We start from the raw sequence: 19,411 nt of genomic DNA on the forward strand, positions 1-19,411 counted from the left end.
TACCTTCTCCATGAGATTAAGAGAATTCAATGACTTTTTTTTTTTAAACAAGATTTGTGTCTACTAAGTGTTAACCTTTCCATTACTCCTTGGGTCTTACTGACATCTTGGAAAACCCATTAAACATCACCAAGACTGACTTTCACCGTGTGTGTCACTCTACCTTCTCCATGGTATAGCACGCCTTTAATCCCAGCACTCAAGGAGGCAGAGGCAGGAAGATCTCTGTGAGTTCCAGACCAGCCTTGTCTACAAAGTGAGTCCAGGACAGCCAGGGCTATTACACAGAGAAACCCTGACTTGGGAAAATAAAGAGATAATCTTTCATAAGAGGTTCTATGTTCTCTGGATCACACACGAGGACTGTTAACTCCTGTACCATCAGTGTCTAGCTCAGGCTCTTCTAAGTTAATTCATGCACCGTGTGTATAGAAAGGGAAAGTATGCTAGAGCATTTGCTCAACCATAAAGACCCACAGCTGTAAGAGCCTGTAAAGAATACAAGCACTTTTTGTGTTATCAGTGGTTCTCAAACTCCCTAATGCTGCCACCCTTTAATACAGTTCCTTGTGTTGTGATGACCCCAACCATAAAATCCTTTTGCTATTTCATAGCTGTAATTTTGCCACTGTTATGAGTCATAATCTGAATATCTGTGTTTTCTGATGGTCTTAGTGACCCCTATGAAAGGGTCATCTGACCCCAAAGGGATCACAAACCACTGGTTTTGAGTGCAGCCCCTCTGAAGGGCTATGTTTTGTTACTAATTTGCTTAAAGACACTGAATTGTGTGTTGTTCTGAAAGAAGTGGCTCTTGGCTTAATAAGCACATCATTATAAGTCTATCAGGGTAGAGCGGTTAATAGGGGTGAGTTTGGAATCTTGAGTTTCAGGGTTTACTGGAAACTGAGACTAGAGTCCTATTTTAGAGAGACTCCCCTGTTTTCCTCACTCCTTTTCATAAATGAATTGTATTCCTATAAGAATGAGCTTCCTGACCAACCTCTTAGAAAAGGCTTCTTCCAAATTATTTATACAAATTACTCAATTTTATCAAATTCTTTCCAAACTTCCTCACAGAGAGTTCTCCCCGCCCCACCCGAATCAAAGGAAGCAGCTTTCTTCAGACAAAGCATGTGACAGTATCTATGTCTTACAGCCCTCACCTCTCCAGGAGCTTCAAGAGTGGCCCCTCTCTCCCTCAGCTTTGCTTTCAAAAGACTACATCTCCCATAAACACCCTTAGTCCTGTCCCTGCCAGGCCCCTTGCCCAGCCATCTTTTGAAAGTGTGTGCCACAACAAGGTCGATGGCTCTCCTGTGACAATGACCAGGGAGGGAGGCCAAGGGTTCATCTTCAGAGAGAACTGAATCCTACCAATGACATAAGTCAGTGTGGTAATATATTCAAGAAGGCCTAAGGGTTTCCTTCTCAATAAGGATGGGAGGGGGGGGGAGGGACATGTGAGCACCCCACTGTGAGCTTATCATAATGCGCTTCATAGAAAAAGTTGGTAATTAGTCCCTGAGTGGATAAAAGAGAATAGCTGGGAGAGTGATACTTAGAAGGAAACACAAAATGCTCTTGCAGGTCATCAAATTTTAAAGGCTCTGAGAAGGGGTTGGGGATGCCTCCGCCTGTTTACACACTGCCTCCAACACCCGAATTTGTAATAACAACTCCTGTCTTTTCCATTGCAAGAGGGTTGAAGGGTATGTAAATTTCAAAGGAGTGCAGAGCGCCAAATGCAAGATGCCTGAGATCAGGTGGAAAATGCCTTGGAGATGGTGGGGATTCTGGCTGGTGTCACTCTTCTCCTCCTGCTGGGGATGTGATGCTGCAACCCAGATGTGTCACAACACACCGTTAACCGAGGGACCTCAGCCGCAAGTCTATTTAAATTCATTGCATTTTTTAAATGTTCATGAAAAGGCATGAACTTATGTAAAAAAAAAAAAATACAGTGATTGTTGGAGGAATACACTCAAGTTTTTGAAATGCCTCCTAAAGAGGAAATATACATAAACCACATCAAAGAAAGATCCAGGTTTACTAGCAGGAAGGGTTTTCACTTAAATTTTGGCGTTTGCCTTTTCTGTGGCTTTTAGGTCCTGTGAGCTAGTCTCCAGGGACCATTTAGATGGGTTGGGAAGGGGGGCGGGTATCTTTCAAGCCCAGAGATTCAAGAGACACAGGACCTCAGGGACGATTGCCGTTCTTATGAGACTGTCCCACGCTCCCCACGGGGAAACCCTCATTGATGAAACATGTAAAGCAAGTCTTGCTCTCTAGCTAGTGCACACTGTGACCTCTAACATACCTTATTGCCATTTTTTAAAAAATCACACGCTCATCTGTCTGTATGTATATAAATCTCCCCCCTCCCCCACCCACCCCCCAAAAAAACCAGTTTCTAATTGGGAAAAAAATGGCATGCATGTTCACAAGAAAAGGAATTGGAAAAGGAAGCATGTCATGATTACAGTTAATCAGTCTTGTTCAAATACACCAACAATGTAAGGGAGCAGTAATTAGTGTTTTTTCTGAGGATACCTTGACTAATGTGTGGTCCTCTCCCAAGCTGCTTGCAGTCTTTGTACTGGACAGTACAGTAATGGACAGTTTAATAGATGGGGGCAGCTAAGAGGCAGGCAGGCAAGAGTGCAGTGACCCAGCAATGCTTGCCAGCAATGAGAGCCAGTTAATCAGCGTGGCCTTCTCCTTTCCTTCCTCTTGGGTGCTTGCTATGTACTCCAGGCCAGCACGGACTTCACAGTCCTCCTGCTGCTGTCTCCTCTGTGCTGAGATTACATGTGTGAGCCACCATGCCCGGCTCTCCTTCGTTGTTTGTTTGTTTTTTTAAAAGGGTCTTTGCCACCTGCACAGACCTAGAAGTCTTTGGGACAATGAACAGCATACATTCTATTATATTTAATGTGAAATTCATTGATGCAGCTTAGGGAGATAATTTAGTCACTTGAACTCAACCCAGATGATTCAAGGGGAAAGATATGTATTTGGACAAAATAATGTGAAGCTTTCCTCCTGTGTGGAAAACTTCAAATGTTTTGAACTTTTCCAAGAATAATTTAGACTGGTATTTTCAGAAGTTAGCCATAACCAATAACCTGAGAATTACAAGTATACTGTTATTCTAAACTGAGTACAAGTTTTCTGTTTTATACAACAAAAGTATACAACTTTTCAAAAAACTACATTTATATTTTATACTGCTGAGATTCCTGCATCCTCCCTACTCTCTATGGCTAGCTTTTCTTTCTCATGCACATCTTCCTGTGATATGAAGTCATCTCTCTCTCTCTCTCTCTCTCTCTCTCTCTCTCTCTCTCTCTCTCTCTCTCTCACACACACACACACACACACACACACACACACACACACACACACACACGGTTTTTGAGACATGGTTTCTCTTTGTCACCCTGGGTGTTCTAGAACTTGCTCTGTAGCCCAGGCTGGTCTCAAACTCAGAGATCCATCTGCTTCTGCCTTCTGAGTGCTGTAATTAGAGCGTGTGCCACGTCCCGCTTCATTCAATAGATTTTAGAGTTATCTTTAAATCATTGTAGCATAATGCTCATACACTCTTTTTCCTACTGAGGCAGAACATATTGAAGGTTTTTCTTTTCTTTTTTTAATTATTTAAGTAATTTATTCAGATCACATCTCACAATTGTTATCCCCTCACTTGTTGAAGGTATTTTTTATCAATTACATTTGGTAATTTTGAATCAAGCATAACTCTAGACCATAGCCATAGTTGTCAATATTCTAAGTAAATTAAACCCACTTTAAACTGCCATGTGTCAGGTGCCACCAAGCTTCTGTGTAGCACATGACTGGTTGTGCCACTCAGTAAATAATGGAGCATTTTTGTACCTCCCATCTCCCTCACTTGGAACTGAGATTTACTCTCTTAACTCTCATTATTTATCTACTTCTTACCATTTCCTCATCGGTTTGAATCTGGGGCAGAGACTTGGTCATAGAGAAGCTGCCTAGCACAAATCTAAACACTCAAATCCTCCTGAACACATTCCAGTGGCACACAGTAGGTCACCTTACTGTAGACTCAGCAGGAGACAGGCAAGAGGAGCCCCCAGGTAGGCATAGCTAGTAGGCTAGTTTAGCAGTGACTAAAACCTGGGATGTGAGGTACTGTGCTAACAGTTAACTTTCCTCTAGCACTTTTTTGGTTCTTTTGTTCTGTTTTGTTTTTTGAGACAAGGTTTCTCTGTGTAGCCTGGGCTGTCCTGGACTTGCTTTGTAGAACAGGCCGGCCTCCCCAAGTGCTGGGATTACGAGCAGGAGCAGGCGGGCGCCACTCCCCAACCCCTCCCAGCTCCCCGCCGCCCCCCCCTTCCCAGCTTCATCTAGCACATTTAACCTTTCACTCATCTTAGTATTTGGATTACTTCAGAACCTTGTATAATTTTGTCCGATTATAAAATAAAGCATGCGCGTGGCTGCATCTGTTTACTCTCTGCTCGGGAATATAGATAAACACACGCATATCTGTGTGGTGTTTTTTCCCCAGCAGCTTCTATACACACTTCGTACAAAAGTTATACAGTGAGTATAAATAAACCCCAGAAGTAAAATCCCAACACTCCGTCTTTCCCTTGCTCATCATCTGTGCGCTCTTGTACGAACTTTGGTGATACTGTGTCTCCCTATCATGCAGTATGCAGAAGGACCTCTAGGGCTGATGTCTTAAAATTGGATGCTCACTGGGACTTAGGCAGGATGAATTGCCCGTGTCCAGCTTCTTCCTGTGACCCAGGACCCAGGAGAAAAAAAAAGCGTCAGACTTACAAAACCACATTCAGGTTAAAGGGCACCGAGCATCCTGGCCCGTACTCTGCCTAAAGGACAAGCCTTTCATTTGATAAAGATCATTAGTCACTGGGATATATATTGAGAGAGTTCCCAGTAGCAAGCCTTCAGTTGGCAGCCACTGGAGTGTACCAGATGGTTCATTAACATAGGCTAGACAAGTCAAAGGCTTTCAGAATCATTTAGAAAATGTCAAACAGAAACAAGAACCCTGTCACTTTTTATTAGAATTAACTACATCACACCCTGGACACAGATTTCACCTTGGGTCAGAAAAATTAATACAGAATTATATGAATTGTGTAATATACTGGTTTAAGATAGGTCTTTCTCCAGGGACTCATTTGCTGGCAATATATTATGATCCCTCTTCTTTAAGAATCCTCAAGCTTTTCCTTTTGTAAGATATGAGAAGAGTTGACCTTGCTCAAAATCCATTGGTGTCTAATTGATTTGAGGTATATGCAGAATTTCAACAAGACAGTCTTGCAAAGCTCTTTCTGCGATCCTTTTCTCCCCCGGAAGGTCGGAGAGTGGGGCTTACTGAATATTCAACAGCATGTAAAGTACGCTTTAGATCAAGAGAAAAAAAAAAAGACAGCCACACACTGAGCATTGCTTTAGTAGATAGGAATCGAAAAGAAGACTCTGCCATTGAAACTTTGCCATTGAAACCTTGTCTTTGTCTTTTAAACGCAGATGTCAAGAATCTTGAGAACTCCCAGATAGTGGAAGGTGTCCAGGAGCAGGTGAACGCAGCCCTGCTGGACTACACGATGTGCAACTACCCGCAGCAAACTGAGAAGTTCGGACAACTACTTCTTCGGCTGCCCGAAATCCGAGCAATCAGCTTGCAGGCGGAAGAGTACCTCTACCACAAACACCTGAATGGGGATGTGCCCTATAACAACCTTCTCATTGAAATGCTGCATGCAAAAAGAGCCTAAGTTAGCATCCCTGCAAGCTTGCCCCTGGGAAGAGAGACTGGAGGAGGAGGAGGAGGAGGAGGAGGAGGAGGAGGAAGACACAATACTCTGAAGTGCTCCAAGCAATGCGATTACGAACTTGGTTTAAAGACACTGAATATTAAAAACGTGTAATAATCAAATAGCAAGTAAATGATATATATCAGAGTATTTGTACTGCAAACTGTGAATCAAAGGTTGCACACACACACACCCCAAAGGATTCATATGAAGTACATTGCAATGGGGTGGATTGAACTCGCAGACGGAGTCCAGTGCCACAGCAGAATAAAAAGAGATAGAACAATTCTTGTATATTTAATCTGATCTGTTAAGAAATTCAGCAGTTGATCTGTGTTATTCATTGGACTTGTCCCAGAATTCCTCCGTGGGTGAAGCTGAACAACTCTCAAGAATACACGGGCTGTGCCTTGGCAGCCCATCCTTCCTCCCCGAAGGCCCTACACCTTCTGACCTGTGAGCCCAGAAGCTAATTTTAAGGACTTTTGTTCAGCCACACCTAGTAGTAGCTCCGCTAAATCATGAATTCTGAGTGTCTTGTCTTTTGCAGGCCAATATGCAGAACCACTGCTTTTGCATCCCACGTTTAGAGGATGCTCAATGGCAACCAGAATGAACCTCAAGTCAACCCCCTTCTCAGCTCAACCTTCTTTTCATTTGGCATTGCTTAACATGCTTCGACTTCGCGGCTACTTAGACTGTAACTACTTGACGTCCAGCAAAAGCTGCTTAGTGTTTTATTTTTAAGTGAACTACAAACCTTGATGACTAAACAGACAGAAGTATACTAACAAGCCTTCTGGCCAGAAATTCTTATGAAACCCAACCATGCCAAAGCCACATTTCAGCAACAATAGCAGAAATAAGATCTAACTTGCTCTCGCTGGAAGTATTTGCTTAAATTTGTTTGATTTCCCTTAATGTTAACTAACGCGTATACAGAAGAGGGATACTGCCTGCTTTTTTTCTTTTTAAATTACGAACACACGACAAAACAAACTTCAGAACGTATTTAAAATGGCAAGCTGACGTATTTGTACATTGTTCTTATTAGCTGTTGGCAGGCCTAAGACACAGACACTCAGAATTCATGATTAGCCTGCCAACAGCTAATAAGAACAATGTACAGCACTCGGGAGGCAGAGGCAGGCGGATCACTGTGAGTTCGAGGCCAGCCTGGTCTACAGAGTGAGTCTAGGACAGCCAAGGCTAACACAGAGAAACCCTGTCTCAAAAAACCAAAAAAAAAAAAAAAAAAAAAAAAAGAACAATGTACAAATACGTCAGCTTGCCATTTTAAATACGTTCTGAAGTTTGTTTTGTCGTGTGTTCGTAATTTAAAAAGAAAAAAAGCAGGCAGTATCCCTCTTCTGTATACGCGTTAGTTAACATTAAGGGAAATCAAACAAATTTAAGCAAATACTTCCAGCGAGAGCAAGTTAGATCTTATTTCTGCTATTGTTGCTGAAATGTGGCTTTGGCATGGTTGGGTTTCATAAGAATTTCTGGCCAGAAGGCTTGTTAGTATACTTCTGTCTGTTTAGTCATCAAGGTTTGTAGTTCACTTAAAAATAAAACACTAAGCAGCTTTTGCTGGACGTCAAGTAGTTACAGTCTAAGTAGCCGCGAAGTCGAAGCATGTTAAGCAATGCCAAATGAAAAAAAGGTTGAGCTGAGAAGGGGGTTGACTTGAGGTTCATTCTGGTTGCCATTGAGCATCCTCTAAACGTGGGATGCAAAAGCAGTGGTTCTGCATATTGGCCTGCAAAAGACAAGAAAGTCAATCTCTTACAATGGAGAATGGAAGAAAGTGAGACTGGCCTCTCTAAGTCATAGACCAAAGTCTGCTGTAGAACAAAATACTGGAGGGTGGAGACTTCAGCAAAGTCTCCAAACAGCGCTGTCAGTATTAGCATGCGATGCCACAGGTATGGAAGCCTTGCCTTACTTCCTGGTCCTAAAAGGGAACTGTGCAGACGTGGATCAGCATTTGTTGAAAATAAAGTATTAGTACTTAAAAGTCAAACAAAATAAAAGTGTTTACATTCTTTAGGTCCTGGGGGGAGTTGGGAGGACTCTGATATTGCCAGATAGTAAAAACGGTAATTTCTTTAATGTTATTTTTCTGATTAGTAATTATTTTTGACAGTACTTAATATTGTATGTCGTGAGACACTAAAATCAAGAATGAGATTCTCTTTTCGTCCTTAATTTGTTGAGATTATTGGCAGCACAATCACTTGTAGAAGAATCTCCCAGTCCCTTCATGTTTTTTTTCCACAAATGTTTCTGGCTTTGGAATAGTTTATTTATATTGTATATCATCGTTTCAACTGTAGACAATTATGATGCTAATTTATTGTTCCTTGGGCTCCCCTTTGTATAAGATAGAGCCAAGAGTGAAGAAACCAAATATATGTGTTTACTATAGCATGTCTTCAAGTTAGCGGGACATAGTTCAGGGGTCTAGAAGGGTCTTAATGATTAAAACCATCCACCTGATCACATGTCTGGAAATTCCCATAATCCTTCTGTACGTAGTTTATTTAATGTCTATCGTCAATCACGCAACTTGTAGCCTTTTTTCTTGTTTTTAAGTCATTTTAGCAAGATAAGAGTCTCATCGGGTTTTCCTTTCCAAACATTGTGAGTTGTATGCCAAAGATATCAGTTTATTACTTCAGTGTGTACAAAGAAGATTATTTTACTACATCTATCAATAACCTCTAATACCCATCCCATGAGGGACGCACACAAGCTGCGCTGGGCATTGACCCCTCATGACTCTCAGTGTCGTCCTCATGGTTTGAAGGAGGGTTCAAAGTCATTCATCAGAACTCAGATCCAAAGCGTTAAGTGAAAAAGAAATGAGACCATCAAAAAAAGTTTGCTTAAGGCACATGGAGAAGGAATGGCGAGGCCTGTGGTTAATGGGAGAGCTCTATCCTGTCTGTCCATGTGGCTAGAAGGATGGTTACTAAAGGGTATTTTTAAATTGAAAAAAAAAATCCATGTTTCCTTCTTTTAAATATATAGTATCCCCCCACTGAATATTAAGCCTAAAAATTGTCAAATACTGGTTTGTTGTTCACCTAGTTAACTTTTACCCTGAGAATGGTTAGGAAGACTGGCAGCAACATTCACTTCCATACCGCAGAAGCGGTTGAGCAGGCAAGTATGCTCCGGCCCTGCACCAAGCGCCCTTTCAGAGCTGGCCAGTTGTCTGGTGTCACTTGGTAGCCAGTTTGTAAGCTAGCCAGCTGTTTAATCAGCTCTAAGGATTTCCTAATAAAGGCAGACTGGGGTGGGAAGGTTTTCAGCTGAGCTAGGTTTCCTGTCATTGGTCTCTGTGGACAGACAATCTGTAATGTCTCAGTCTTTGGATTACGGCTCTTCTTCAGCTGCGGTGGACTCCAGTCCATGCAGTGTTCAGAGTGTAAAGTTGATTACTTGTTGATGTTTTCTTACTGTATCAGTGAAATACATATTGTCGTGTCAGTTCTTGCCAGGAATTTCCCGATAATGGATTTTTTTTTCCAGTATTTCAATAAATATTGATATGCCCACCTGGTAACTTTTAAAATCCTTTATGTTGTCCTTGTGTTGGACGTAGAAACACGTAGTAATTAAACAACATTGGCGAGGAATCCAAAGAATTTCACAATACTAGATGCCTTCCCTCCCTTGACCTTCCACGCAAAGCTTGGGATGTCAGCGAACAACGCAGAACATTCGATCCGTACACCACAGTTCCAGCATTTTATGTCACTTACTGTTGTAAGCAGTGGACAAAAAAAATTTTTTTTCTCAATCTAACTTTTTGTCTACTAGGCAGTGTTCTAAATTGCCTTTTAAATTCAGGTCCTGGAACCAGGCGGTGGTGACTCACACATTGAATCCCAACACTCAGGATGCAGAGGCAGGTGGATCTCTAAGTTCAAAGCCAGCCTGGTCTAAAGAGTGGATTCCAGTTCAGCCAAGGCTACATAGAGAAGCCCTGTCTCAAGTCCTTTGAACAAACCAATTTGTTCAAAGAGGACTGGAGCAGGGGGCTGTGTTTCCTTTTGCAGTTAGTAATGCTGAAACTCATGGCTTTGTGCATGCTAAGCAAGCCAGGATGGCAGCACTGTACCCCCAGTGCCCTGGCAGCACTTTGAACGGTGGTGATTTGACTCAAGGACAATCAGACACCAGCTCACAGCCAACTGCAGGGGCTGGGGATATGGCTCGATGGTAGAGTACTTGTATAGACATGAGGACAAAGATGCATATGCCCAGAACCCAGTAACAGGTGGACAAGGCATCCTGCTGGTAATCCCAGCTAGAGAGGTGGACATAGGGTTCACAAGATGCCAACTAAACTAGGCTCAGAAAGTGAAAAGAGATGGAAGAAGACGACCCAGGGCAACCTCAGGCCTTCATATGCAAACACACAGGCAGGCTTAGCACATAACATCCTTCATCCTCTGGAGTTCAACGCGAAAAATAAAATGCCTAAAAGGTGTTAGAAGAATTAGGCTTCCTCAGTACTACCCAGCTTTTCGAGACATTCAAAGCAATCGAAACAGCTACAAAAATCCGTCTCAGAAACAAAACATGTGCTATAAAGTGTGACGTCACAAACCACTTAATTATGAATATAAAACATCAAAGACCAACCAACCTTTTCCACTGTGCCCTTCTCACCCTCTATGGGGCAAAGACAGGCAGGGTGCCTCCGTCCTGAACTAGGCAGACTCTGACATTAAAGGATCCTGCAAAAAGTTACCAGGTGCTTTGTCCGCATGTTGCACATACATACACATCACTGAGGTTTTAAGAAACTCAACAGTACTCTACAAATCTCACCTACCCTGTCATTTCCCCTCTCAGACACACACACACACACACACACACACACACAAAATAGCTACCTAAATGCATGCCTTCGCATGGCACAAAATAAATAAATAATATAAGGAAATACACATTAATCTTCAATTGAACTGTGACTTACACCTTTCTTACTACATGTGTACACCTAGTTTACCACCCAGGTCAGCTTAGGTGAGAACAATGTGCTTGTTCTTAATTTTTTTTTTTAAACTGGTTACATGCATTTTTTTTTTTAAGCAGGAAGAGTTTCTCCAGAGTCTCTGCAGCTGGCAGAGGTCAGTCCCACAGAGCCAAGGGGGCCCAACGTCCATTCTTAGAATAACACACACCAAGCTGCTAAATCCACTGCACCATGAGGCGCCCAGAGGGGTGGAAAATGACTCATGCTGATGTGCGTTCGGTTGTTCCGTGGGATATTCAAAATAGCTTTGAGGGGGTTTGTACCTTTAACTGAGTTTGACGTTCAGTTTGAAGCCATCTCTGATGTATATTTTTATGAGAACCATGTGGGAGACTTTGTTCACCAGAACCCAGGTCAGAAAGCTACAACACTTAGTGATCTTGACATTTCCCTGGAATAATACAGAGCAATTTTCCTTAGCGCTGAACAGGAAGTGTATAGTTTAGTCACTCAAAATAAATATTCTTGGAGGAGTTTAACTGCTTCGCATGAGCATTTGTTTTGTGTTAAGTTGGGGATTAATAATGTGGTGAGTGGTGGCAGGCTATGCTGTGGTTCTGTTTGGAGAAGGGCCTTTCCTCGAATGTTTGTTGCTAAGAAAGAGGGAAAGTGGGGGGGGGGGATGGGGGGGAGGGGGAGGGGGCCAGGGGGAGGTTATAATTAGACTAACTGCTGCCTTTGAAGTTGAACTATCAAGAACCCAGTAGGATGCAGAGACCCGGGCTCTCCCTGCTCCATCACTCAGACCTGAGGCTGCCTCAGGAGCGGCCCTCACTCCCAGCTCTCCCAGCTGCGGGCAGCAGGTCAGATTTCAGACGCTTGCTAGGACCCCATTAGTTGAAAATAACCGAGGAGCATCACTAAAGCACAGACAGCTAGTTCGTTGTCCTCACTCGTCAACTTGACCACCACTCTTGTGTCATCCAGTGCCATGCCCCGTGCTCTGAGCTCTGGGACACTCCCCTGAGGGTGAAGCCCAATTAGCCAGGGCCAGATAGGGCATCCTCCTTGTACTTCTGTACCAGAGGCTTTCCCACCCACAGTTTCTCCCCACGGGCCTAAGTATCTAAAACTTACTCACTCTTTCATTTTCCTGCTTCTCTCAAACCAGTCCACATCTGGCCTCCCTGACTCTTTAGATCAGACCCTTAGCATTTCTTGCCTGAAATTATGCGACAGATTCCTGGCTGGACTTCTACTGTTAAATCTATCTGGTCCCAACCTCACACCACTCAGCAGCTAGCCCAATCAGCTCACCCGAGTACAACCTTCCCACACCAGGGTCAAGGCCTTTCTTGACTTGGCCACTCCCTGCCTCTCAGTCCAGCCTTCCCAGCCCCAACCCAGCCCCAGCCCCAGAGAACCAAGGCTGCTCCCGCCCATGCACAGACTTCCCTGCTTCTGTGTCCTTGCATGCTGTTCCCCATGGCAGGTGAACTCCAAGGAGACACAGACCCCTGCTCCCACCCGGTGCGACTCACCTGAGACTCACACCTCTGCAAAAACGTGTCCTAGTCTCATTATCTTTGTTTCCTGTATCTGCCCTCTGCCCTCGCCAAAAATAAATAAATAACAATCAGGAACATCAGGGCGAGTGCAGTGATTCAGTTATGTCTAAGCTTCTGCCTCAGTGCAGACAGTGATCAGCCCCGTCTCATAATTTCCACCAAAGAATTGGATCTCCCTGACCCACAGACCGCATTAATCCTTGGCTAATTTTCTAAAACGTAAAATACCAGAGATAATTAACAAACAAACAAACAAAAAAGATGGGGTTTGGGGGTCATCTATGGTATGCGTTGTTTGTGGGGTTTCCTTGGAAGGGAGTGGCTCAGACTTTCATAGGCTCTAGTCTATAATCAATGGGCCCCACTGTTTATCCCTTGTATAGAGATGTGTTTCACAGCAGAAACACTCAATGAGACAAACTGTTCACCTTGTGGCCAAGAACCAGAATAGAAACAGGAAGAAGCTGGGGTTCTCACAGCTCTTTTCAGTAACCTGGGGTGCTCCCACAAGGCCACACCTCTTAAAATTCCCCTCACCCTGAGGACCAAGACTTTAACTAATAGATCTTTAGGAGAGAGACATTCAAGATCTCAGTTACATCAGTCTTGATTTGCCTTGGCCTGGACCATGTGTACATCTTAGTGCAGCACACAGTCTGGGATGCCCTAGTGCCCATCCAGGATGCACGAATGCCCCAAACTTGGTGTCACAAGGGTATTTCACAGTCTTTCGAGGGCAGTTCGCTCATGTTGTTAACTGGTGTATGACTTTTCCAGGAAAGACATGAGCAAGCACAGACCAAAGAAACAATTCTGCCTCAGTCTGCTGGGAAACCAGCGAGCTTCCTGGGAGTAACAGGGGCATGGGCGGCTCACAAGCAATGACATATCGTGGCAGTCCATCCTACTTTATGAGACCACTCACTCTCAAAGCCTCATCCTTGGAACTCTCTGGTAAAATTGCAGTCAGCCCCACCTAGCTCTACTGGGGAGAAAAGTTTGTCACTTTCTTAACTTACAACCAGAAAGTTTCCTAAGTTCCGAGCCTCCCTCTTCCGTCCCTCCAAGACAGAATGCTTCAATGTGGGAGACACAGTCTTGCTCATGTCCTAGTTTCATTCCTGTTGCTGTGATAAAAAAAATACCCTAATGAAAAAGCAACTGGGGGCTGGAGAGATGGCTCAGCAGTTAAGAGCACTGACTGTTCTTCCAGAGGTCATGAGTTCAATTCCCACCAACCACATGGTGGCTCACAACCATCTATAATGTGATCTGATGCCCTCTTCTGGCCTGCAGATGTACATGCAGGCAGAACTCTGTATACATAATAATAAATAATAAATCTCAAAAAAAGAAAGAAAGAAAGAAAGAAAGAAAGAAAGAAAGAAAGAAAGAAAGAAAGAAAGAAAGAAAAAGCAACTGATGGGAGAAACCTTCTCTGCAGGGAAGTCAACATCACAAGGACTTGAAGCACCTGGTCACATCACATCCACAACCAAGAGAAACAAATGCATGCACCACGCCTGTGGCTCAAGCCAGGTACTCTCACTCAGTCCAGGGCCCAAACCCAGGGAATATCGCAGCCCACTTTCAGACCAGGCTTTCCCAACGTCAGTTAAGGCAGCCATGACCACAGACATGCTCACAGGGCATCCTTGCTTAGGAAATCCCTCACCAAGACTCTCTTCCAAGTGATAGTAGGTGGTGTGAAACTGACAATTGAAACTGACCGTCGCATGCCCACACAATGTTAGTCCATGGAACTAGGCAGTGGAAGTGACACTCTGTTTACACAGCATGGGCTACCTTCTGAGGAAAGAGATGAACGGGGATTAGAATCACACTGTGTGGCCCCTGAGAGTAGAAACTTGTTTGAGTCAGATGGGCAGGTGCAGCCCAAGAGATCATATTGCAATGCAAAGATTAAACAAGCAAACAAAAACCTAACAAAGTGGTCCAAAACTTAGGCTGCCTGTACTAGAGGCTGAGCTCTCCCAGAAACTGTTGCACTCAAGGCCAGACTGGACAACAGTGCTGAGGAAAGGATTCTGCTTCGGGCGGCTGGCCAACACTTGACCCTCCTCTGCACCTGACAATGCCCAACTCCAACACAACCAGACAGATAGATAGCTTACCCAAAACTTTAAGACCCTTCCCTTCCCACATCCCAGGACAATCTGCCTGTGCCTTTTAAGTTATGCTAGGATGGTGTTATACTGAGAGTCAAGAACCAGCTAATGAATCCACGAAGCTCATTTCAGTATTTATGATGTAGGAGAGAAATCTCAGCCTACAAGACGTGTCAGACTGATTCATCCTTACAAGTAGGCAACAGTTAAATTCTGAAAAAGAAAATGTGCCTAGGATTTGAAAAGCTGTACGTAGAGTAGACCTGGTGCTCAGTGATGGAGTACTTGCTTAGACCTATGATGGCCCTGAGCTAGATGCCCAGCACTGTACGCAAATGTACAGAGCAAACAAAACCTATTTCTCCAGCTTCTGCTATATGGCAGAGAGATTGACCACACTTACAATCCTCTCCTCACACCTAGTCAGTGAGGGTCAAAAAATGATGAGATGGCCCAGTGTAGTGACAATTGTGGAATTTCGGTTTCTTTAAAAAAAAAAAAACAGCAATATTATAAGAATGTGTTCTTGTCTTAATCCCAGGTGTGGGGATGGGGGGGCTGCTTTGCAGCAGCTGACTATGATTTGCCTCGTGCCGTAGCAGAAGCGTGTTTTTGCCAGCTGTGGATAGCTTCTGCAATTGTGTGACCTTTGGAATTCTGGGGGCTTTTCAGAAGATAAATAAATGCTAGGGCCCCAAGAGGTAGGGTTGGTAGTCATGGGGGGGGGGGTTGTTGGTTTGTTGGTTTGTTGGTTGTTGGTTTGTTGCTGGTTTGTTGTTGGTTGCTGTTGTGGCAGTTTGTTAAGTAGTCATGCACGAAGAAGAAATGGGAAGAAGAAGAAGAAATTAGACATCTTGACAGGGAAGATGAAACTTGCCCCAAAAAGCTCAACACCCCTAATCAGCAGAAAGTAACCTAATGGTAATGTCATCCCCTTTCCTACGCCCACATTTATTCAAGGGTCTCTTCCTTTTCCTCTGGCCTCTTTCTTTTCTTATCCAGTGTTAGGGCTGGAAAGGGTGGATAAATAGTAGAGAAGGATGGAAGAAAGAAGAACCTCTCAAAGCAGCGAACACCAGCTACAGCTCAGTGATAAAAGTGCTTACTGCTCAGGCATGAAGAGCTGAGTTTGAGTCCCCAACACCCACATAGAGTTGGGCATGGTAACGTCCACCTCGAGCCCCAGCACTGATGGGTAGCTTGCAAAGGCTAACCAGCTAACTTACCCAGCTGCATCTCTCAGCTTCATGTTCAGTGAAGAGACCCTGGCTCCAATGATAAGGTGGAAACATGATAAAGACACCTGTTCTACACACATGTGCATGAATGCACCTCCCTCATACACACATGCATGCATACCACACACATACACAAAGCATGAATGTACCCTCTCATACACACATGCATACATGCCTACATGTACCACACACACACACACACACACACACAAGCAATCATGAATGCACCCTCTCATACACACATGCACACACACACAATCATGAATGCACCTCTCATACACACATGCACACACACACACATCCATGCACCACACACATGCCTGTGGTTGCTGAGGTCATGATACTTGCTCTCCCAGCTCCTTCCTCATAGGTCACATCTGGCAGAAGAGAACACACTTGTCCTGTGCCACTGAAGCCCACCTGATCCCTAAAAATATGTCTCTGTGAAGGAAACTCTGCTGACTTGACCTGTACTTCTGAGAAAGCAATGGTTGAGCATCCATCTTACATGTTCCAGGTGGTGATGTAGCCAAGGAAATATGATGCGTGTGTACTGGAGCTAACTGATGACAGCAACAGGATCTCACTTGAAGCAAGACGCTAACTAGGCTGCTCGGTCTGGTGGTAAATTGTCCCTTGTCCACCAAAACCCCCCTTTTCCCTACTCAGTGCCTGGCCTCCTGAAGACTCCACTCTCCCATGCTCTCTGCTGTGCCCACGTGAGTAAGGCAGAGCTATGGCAATGGAGTGGGAGAAGAATCAAGAAGCAGCATCTTCCCCTGCAGTAGAGATGAGCCACATTCCCCAGCTGGGCTCCAGTGTGCACGGTGACCCAAGAGAACAGGCACGGGGGAGCAACAGCATGGAGTCTCCCTGAGCAACCTGACGGTGTCATTGGGCCAGCCTCAGATGGGAGAAAAATGACAGCGTAAGCCACTTGATTTTGGCATTTCTTTTAAAAGCTTAGACTTTTTTCTTAAGAGTTCATTTCATTTTAAATACTGTGTGTGTGTGTGTGTGTGTGTGTGTGTGTGTGTGTGTGTGTGTGTGTATGAGCACACATAGGAATGTTTAAGTGCAGGTACCTGAAGAGGCCAGAAGAGGTGTCAGGATTCCCTGGAGCTAGAGTTACATACAGGTAGTTGTGAGTGAGATAGACTCACCTCATAGCCCAGGCTATCCCCAGGCTATCCCTATGTTCCTCTAGCTTGGCTGAAAACAACCTTCCTGCCTCCTGAGTGTTGGAATTACAAGTATACATTACTACCCTCAATTCTTACGATGTAGGCCCCTAAAACTTGCCATAATTTGCCCAAGCCCTGCAGTTCCTGAGGGTTAGTATTCCAGGGCTGTCTGTCTGTCTGTCTGCAGAGGGAGTGGAGGCACTAACTAGGCAGAGCTTTCACAAAAGCACACATCACCATACCCCAAAAAGCTGCTGTGTCTCCCTAAATCGAGAGTTTTCGTTAGCGCTGAAAAGAAGGAACAGCAGAGGGTAGTTTTTTGACTTTTTTTTTTAAGTCTATGACATCAAAACTGAAACAAGACAAGAAAAACATTCTTTTCTCAGCAAGAACGTCAATGAGCAGAGCCACAGCCGTCTAAAACATTGTCAGCCGCGGGTTCTAACTCAGGGGCAGAACACTTGCCTCATCTGCACAAGGCCCTGGCTTCAATCCCCAAGGCTAGAAGTTAAAATAAAATATAAGCAGGAGTGTGCTGCCTGGAACTTTGAGAAAAAAAAAACCACTCACAACATAATCTTTGAGTTATACACAAGCGAGAATAGAGAGCCAGGAGCCTTTGCCTACGGGCCACCTCAATAGGAAATGGCCACCTTTTCCCCAAACAGTCCTGGTCACACACCAGCTCTCTCATACACCAACACAATCAGTGGTTTCCCTGTTTATTTTGCCCCAGAATCATTTGAGAATGCCCTCTCTGCACAGAGTACTGGGGAACATGCAAAGATGAAGCCATACTTAGGACAAGAGGGAAGGATTGATGGGTCATCGCTGCTCGCATTCCACTGCCACCGGCAGGCAGTTAGGACAACGATGAGATGCATGCCACAGAGAGGGCAAGAATGTCTATAAATAAGTGTGGCCACACGCACCGTGCCTCCAAGTGTTGTTGTGGCCAGTTTTATTTCCCTTCTGTTCCCACATTGTGGTCCCATGTTGAGTATCAGATATCTCTGTGGTCACTGTGTGGGCTGGACTCCTGCCAGGCCCCCTATGTAGTGCTCAGTCAGGGCTCACTCGTCCTCTCCATCTCTCTCAAGGAAGTCCTGAGGTGGCACATCCAGTTAGGGGTGGGTAAGAAGGCCACCCAGCCCTTCATCAGTAGCTCAACGCAGAGTCGGTACGCCTACCTAGCCCATCCATGCCTGTTGCCAGTCAGGACCAAAAGGGTGTGGATAATTAACAATCGCTGAGCCCTCATTTCTTTCTATCACCTCCTTAATCTTCACAGCCCACCAAGGTTGACATTAATTCTAGTCACAGCCTAGACCCAGCAACACGTTCCCCAGGTCTATATTAAAGCATACATACATACATACATACATACATACACACACACACACACACACACACACACACACACACACACACACATATATATATATATATATATATATATATATATATATATATATATATATATCCACTCTATGGAAACCATCTAGAAACATCACCCATGTTTACTTTCCCCAGGTACAGTGGGAAATCAGATCTGGGGATGGGGTGCCTTCCACAGCAAAAGTCACACGGTCAGTAAGTGCCCAAGGCTGGCAGGCAAAGTGACCTCATCAGAACAGGAAACCCAGGCTTCCAGCAGTGAGTCACACCCTTCATTTTGTGTTACCAAGGAATCTGAGGGGAGGGCAGGGGGCTTGGTTTTTGTTTCTTTGTTTGTTTGTTTGTTGTTTTGAGACAAGTTCTTACTACATAGCATTGGCTAACTTGCTACGTAGACCAGACTGGTCTCTAACTCAAAGTGAGATGGCTGCCTACACTGCCTAGACCTCCCAAGTACTGAGACCAACGGTGTGTGCCCCCATAGCTGGCCCACTTTCACGTAAAGGTAACTCAAGACAGAGCTGCTTGGTTCAAATGCTGGAATGCAGGACCTTGCCCTGCCAGGCTTGTGTCTAAAGTGTTACTGGCCAAAATAGGACTTCATAGACCGGGGCAGTATTTAAATATGGATGCTGCTTCCACAGGCAGACAAGCCTGGGTGACAGCTGCTGAGGGATGAGGTGTGGAGAGCAGAAGCAAACGCAGATCCACAGAGGGGAAGAGGGCGGAGGCCAGAGGCTGAGAGCCTGGAACAGACAACCGGGCTGAGCGCAGGCATGGAGGAATGTGAATGTTAAGAGCAATACAGGTTGAGGAGGGGCACAGTTAAACAAGAAGCTCCTATGCTAGGGGAGAAAGAGGGGACAAGAACTGCACCTCTGCTTCCATCGCGAACACTGTCACTGTGCTACCTTACTCTGGAACCGCTGTGTGACATCACGTTCGAAGTTGTGTGTGCCACACAACCACATTTCAGACACTATACCACGGTGGTCCCATAAGAGTTCACTGAGTAGAGGCGTAGGTTGTAGCCATCTTGATCTCTATATAAGAAC

General features: G+C 44.5%; 1 protein-coding gene and 1 long non-coding RNA gene across 9 annotated transcripts in view; one reads left to right on the forward strand and one right to left on the reverse strand.

Annotated features, from left to right (window-relative positions):
• Nucleotides 1-6,129, forward strand: part of NR5A2 (nuclear receptor subfamily 5 group A member 2) — a 119,567-nt gene extending 113,438 nt beyond the window's left edge. For all 8 annotated transcript variants that reach the window (XM_084778820.1, XM_084778822.1, XM_084778823.1 and 5 more), the window contains one exon: nt 5,557-6,129. In XM_084778820.1, the coding sequence (XP_084634946.1) occupies nt 5,557-5,804 (248 nt within the window). In that variant the 3' untranslated portion in view covers nt 5,805-6,129. The remainder of the gene's footprint in view (nt 1-5,556) is intronic.
• The window catches only part of LOC311595912, a 43,886-nt gene that overhangs the window by 20,404 nt on the left and 4,071 nt on the right, over nt 1-19,411 (reverse strand). The gene's annotated exons all lie outside the window — the stretch shown is intronic.

This window comes from Acomys minous (genome assembly GCF_964271855.1).
Source record: "Acomys minous genome assembly, chromosome: 1".
Taxonomy (NCBI): Eukaryota; Metazoa; Chordata; class Mammalia; order Rodentia; family Muridae; genus Acomys; species Acomys minous.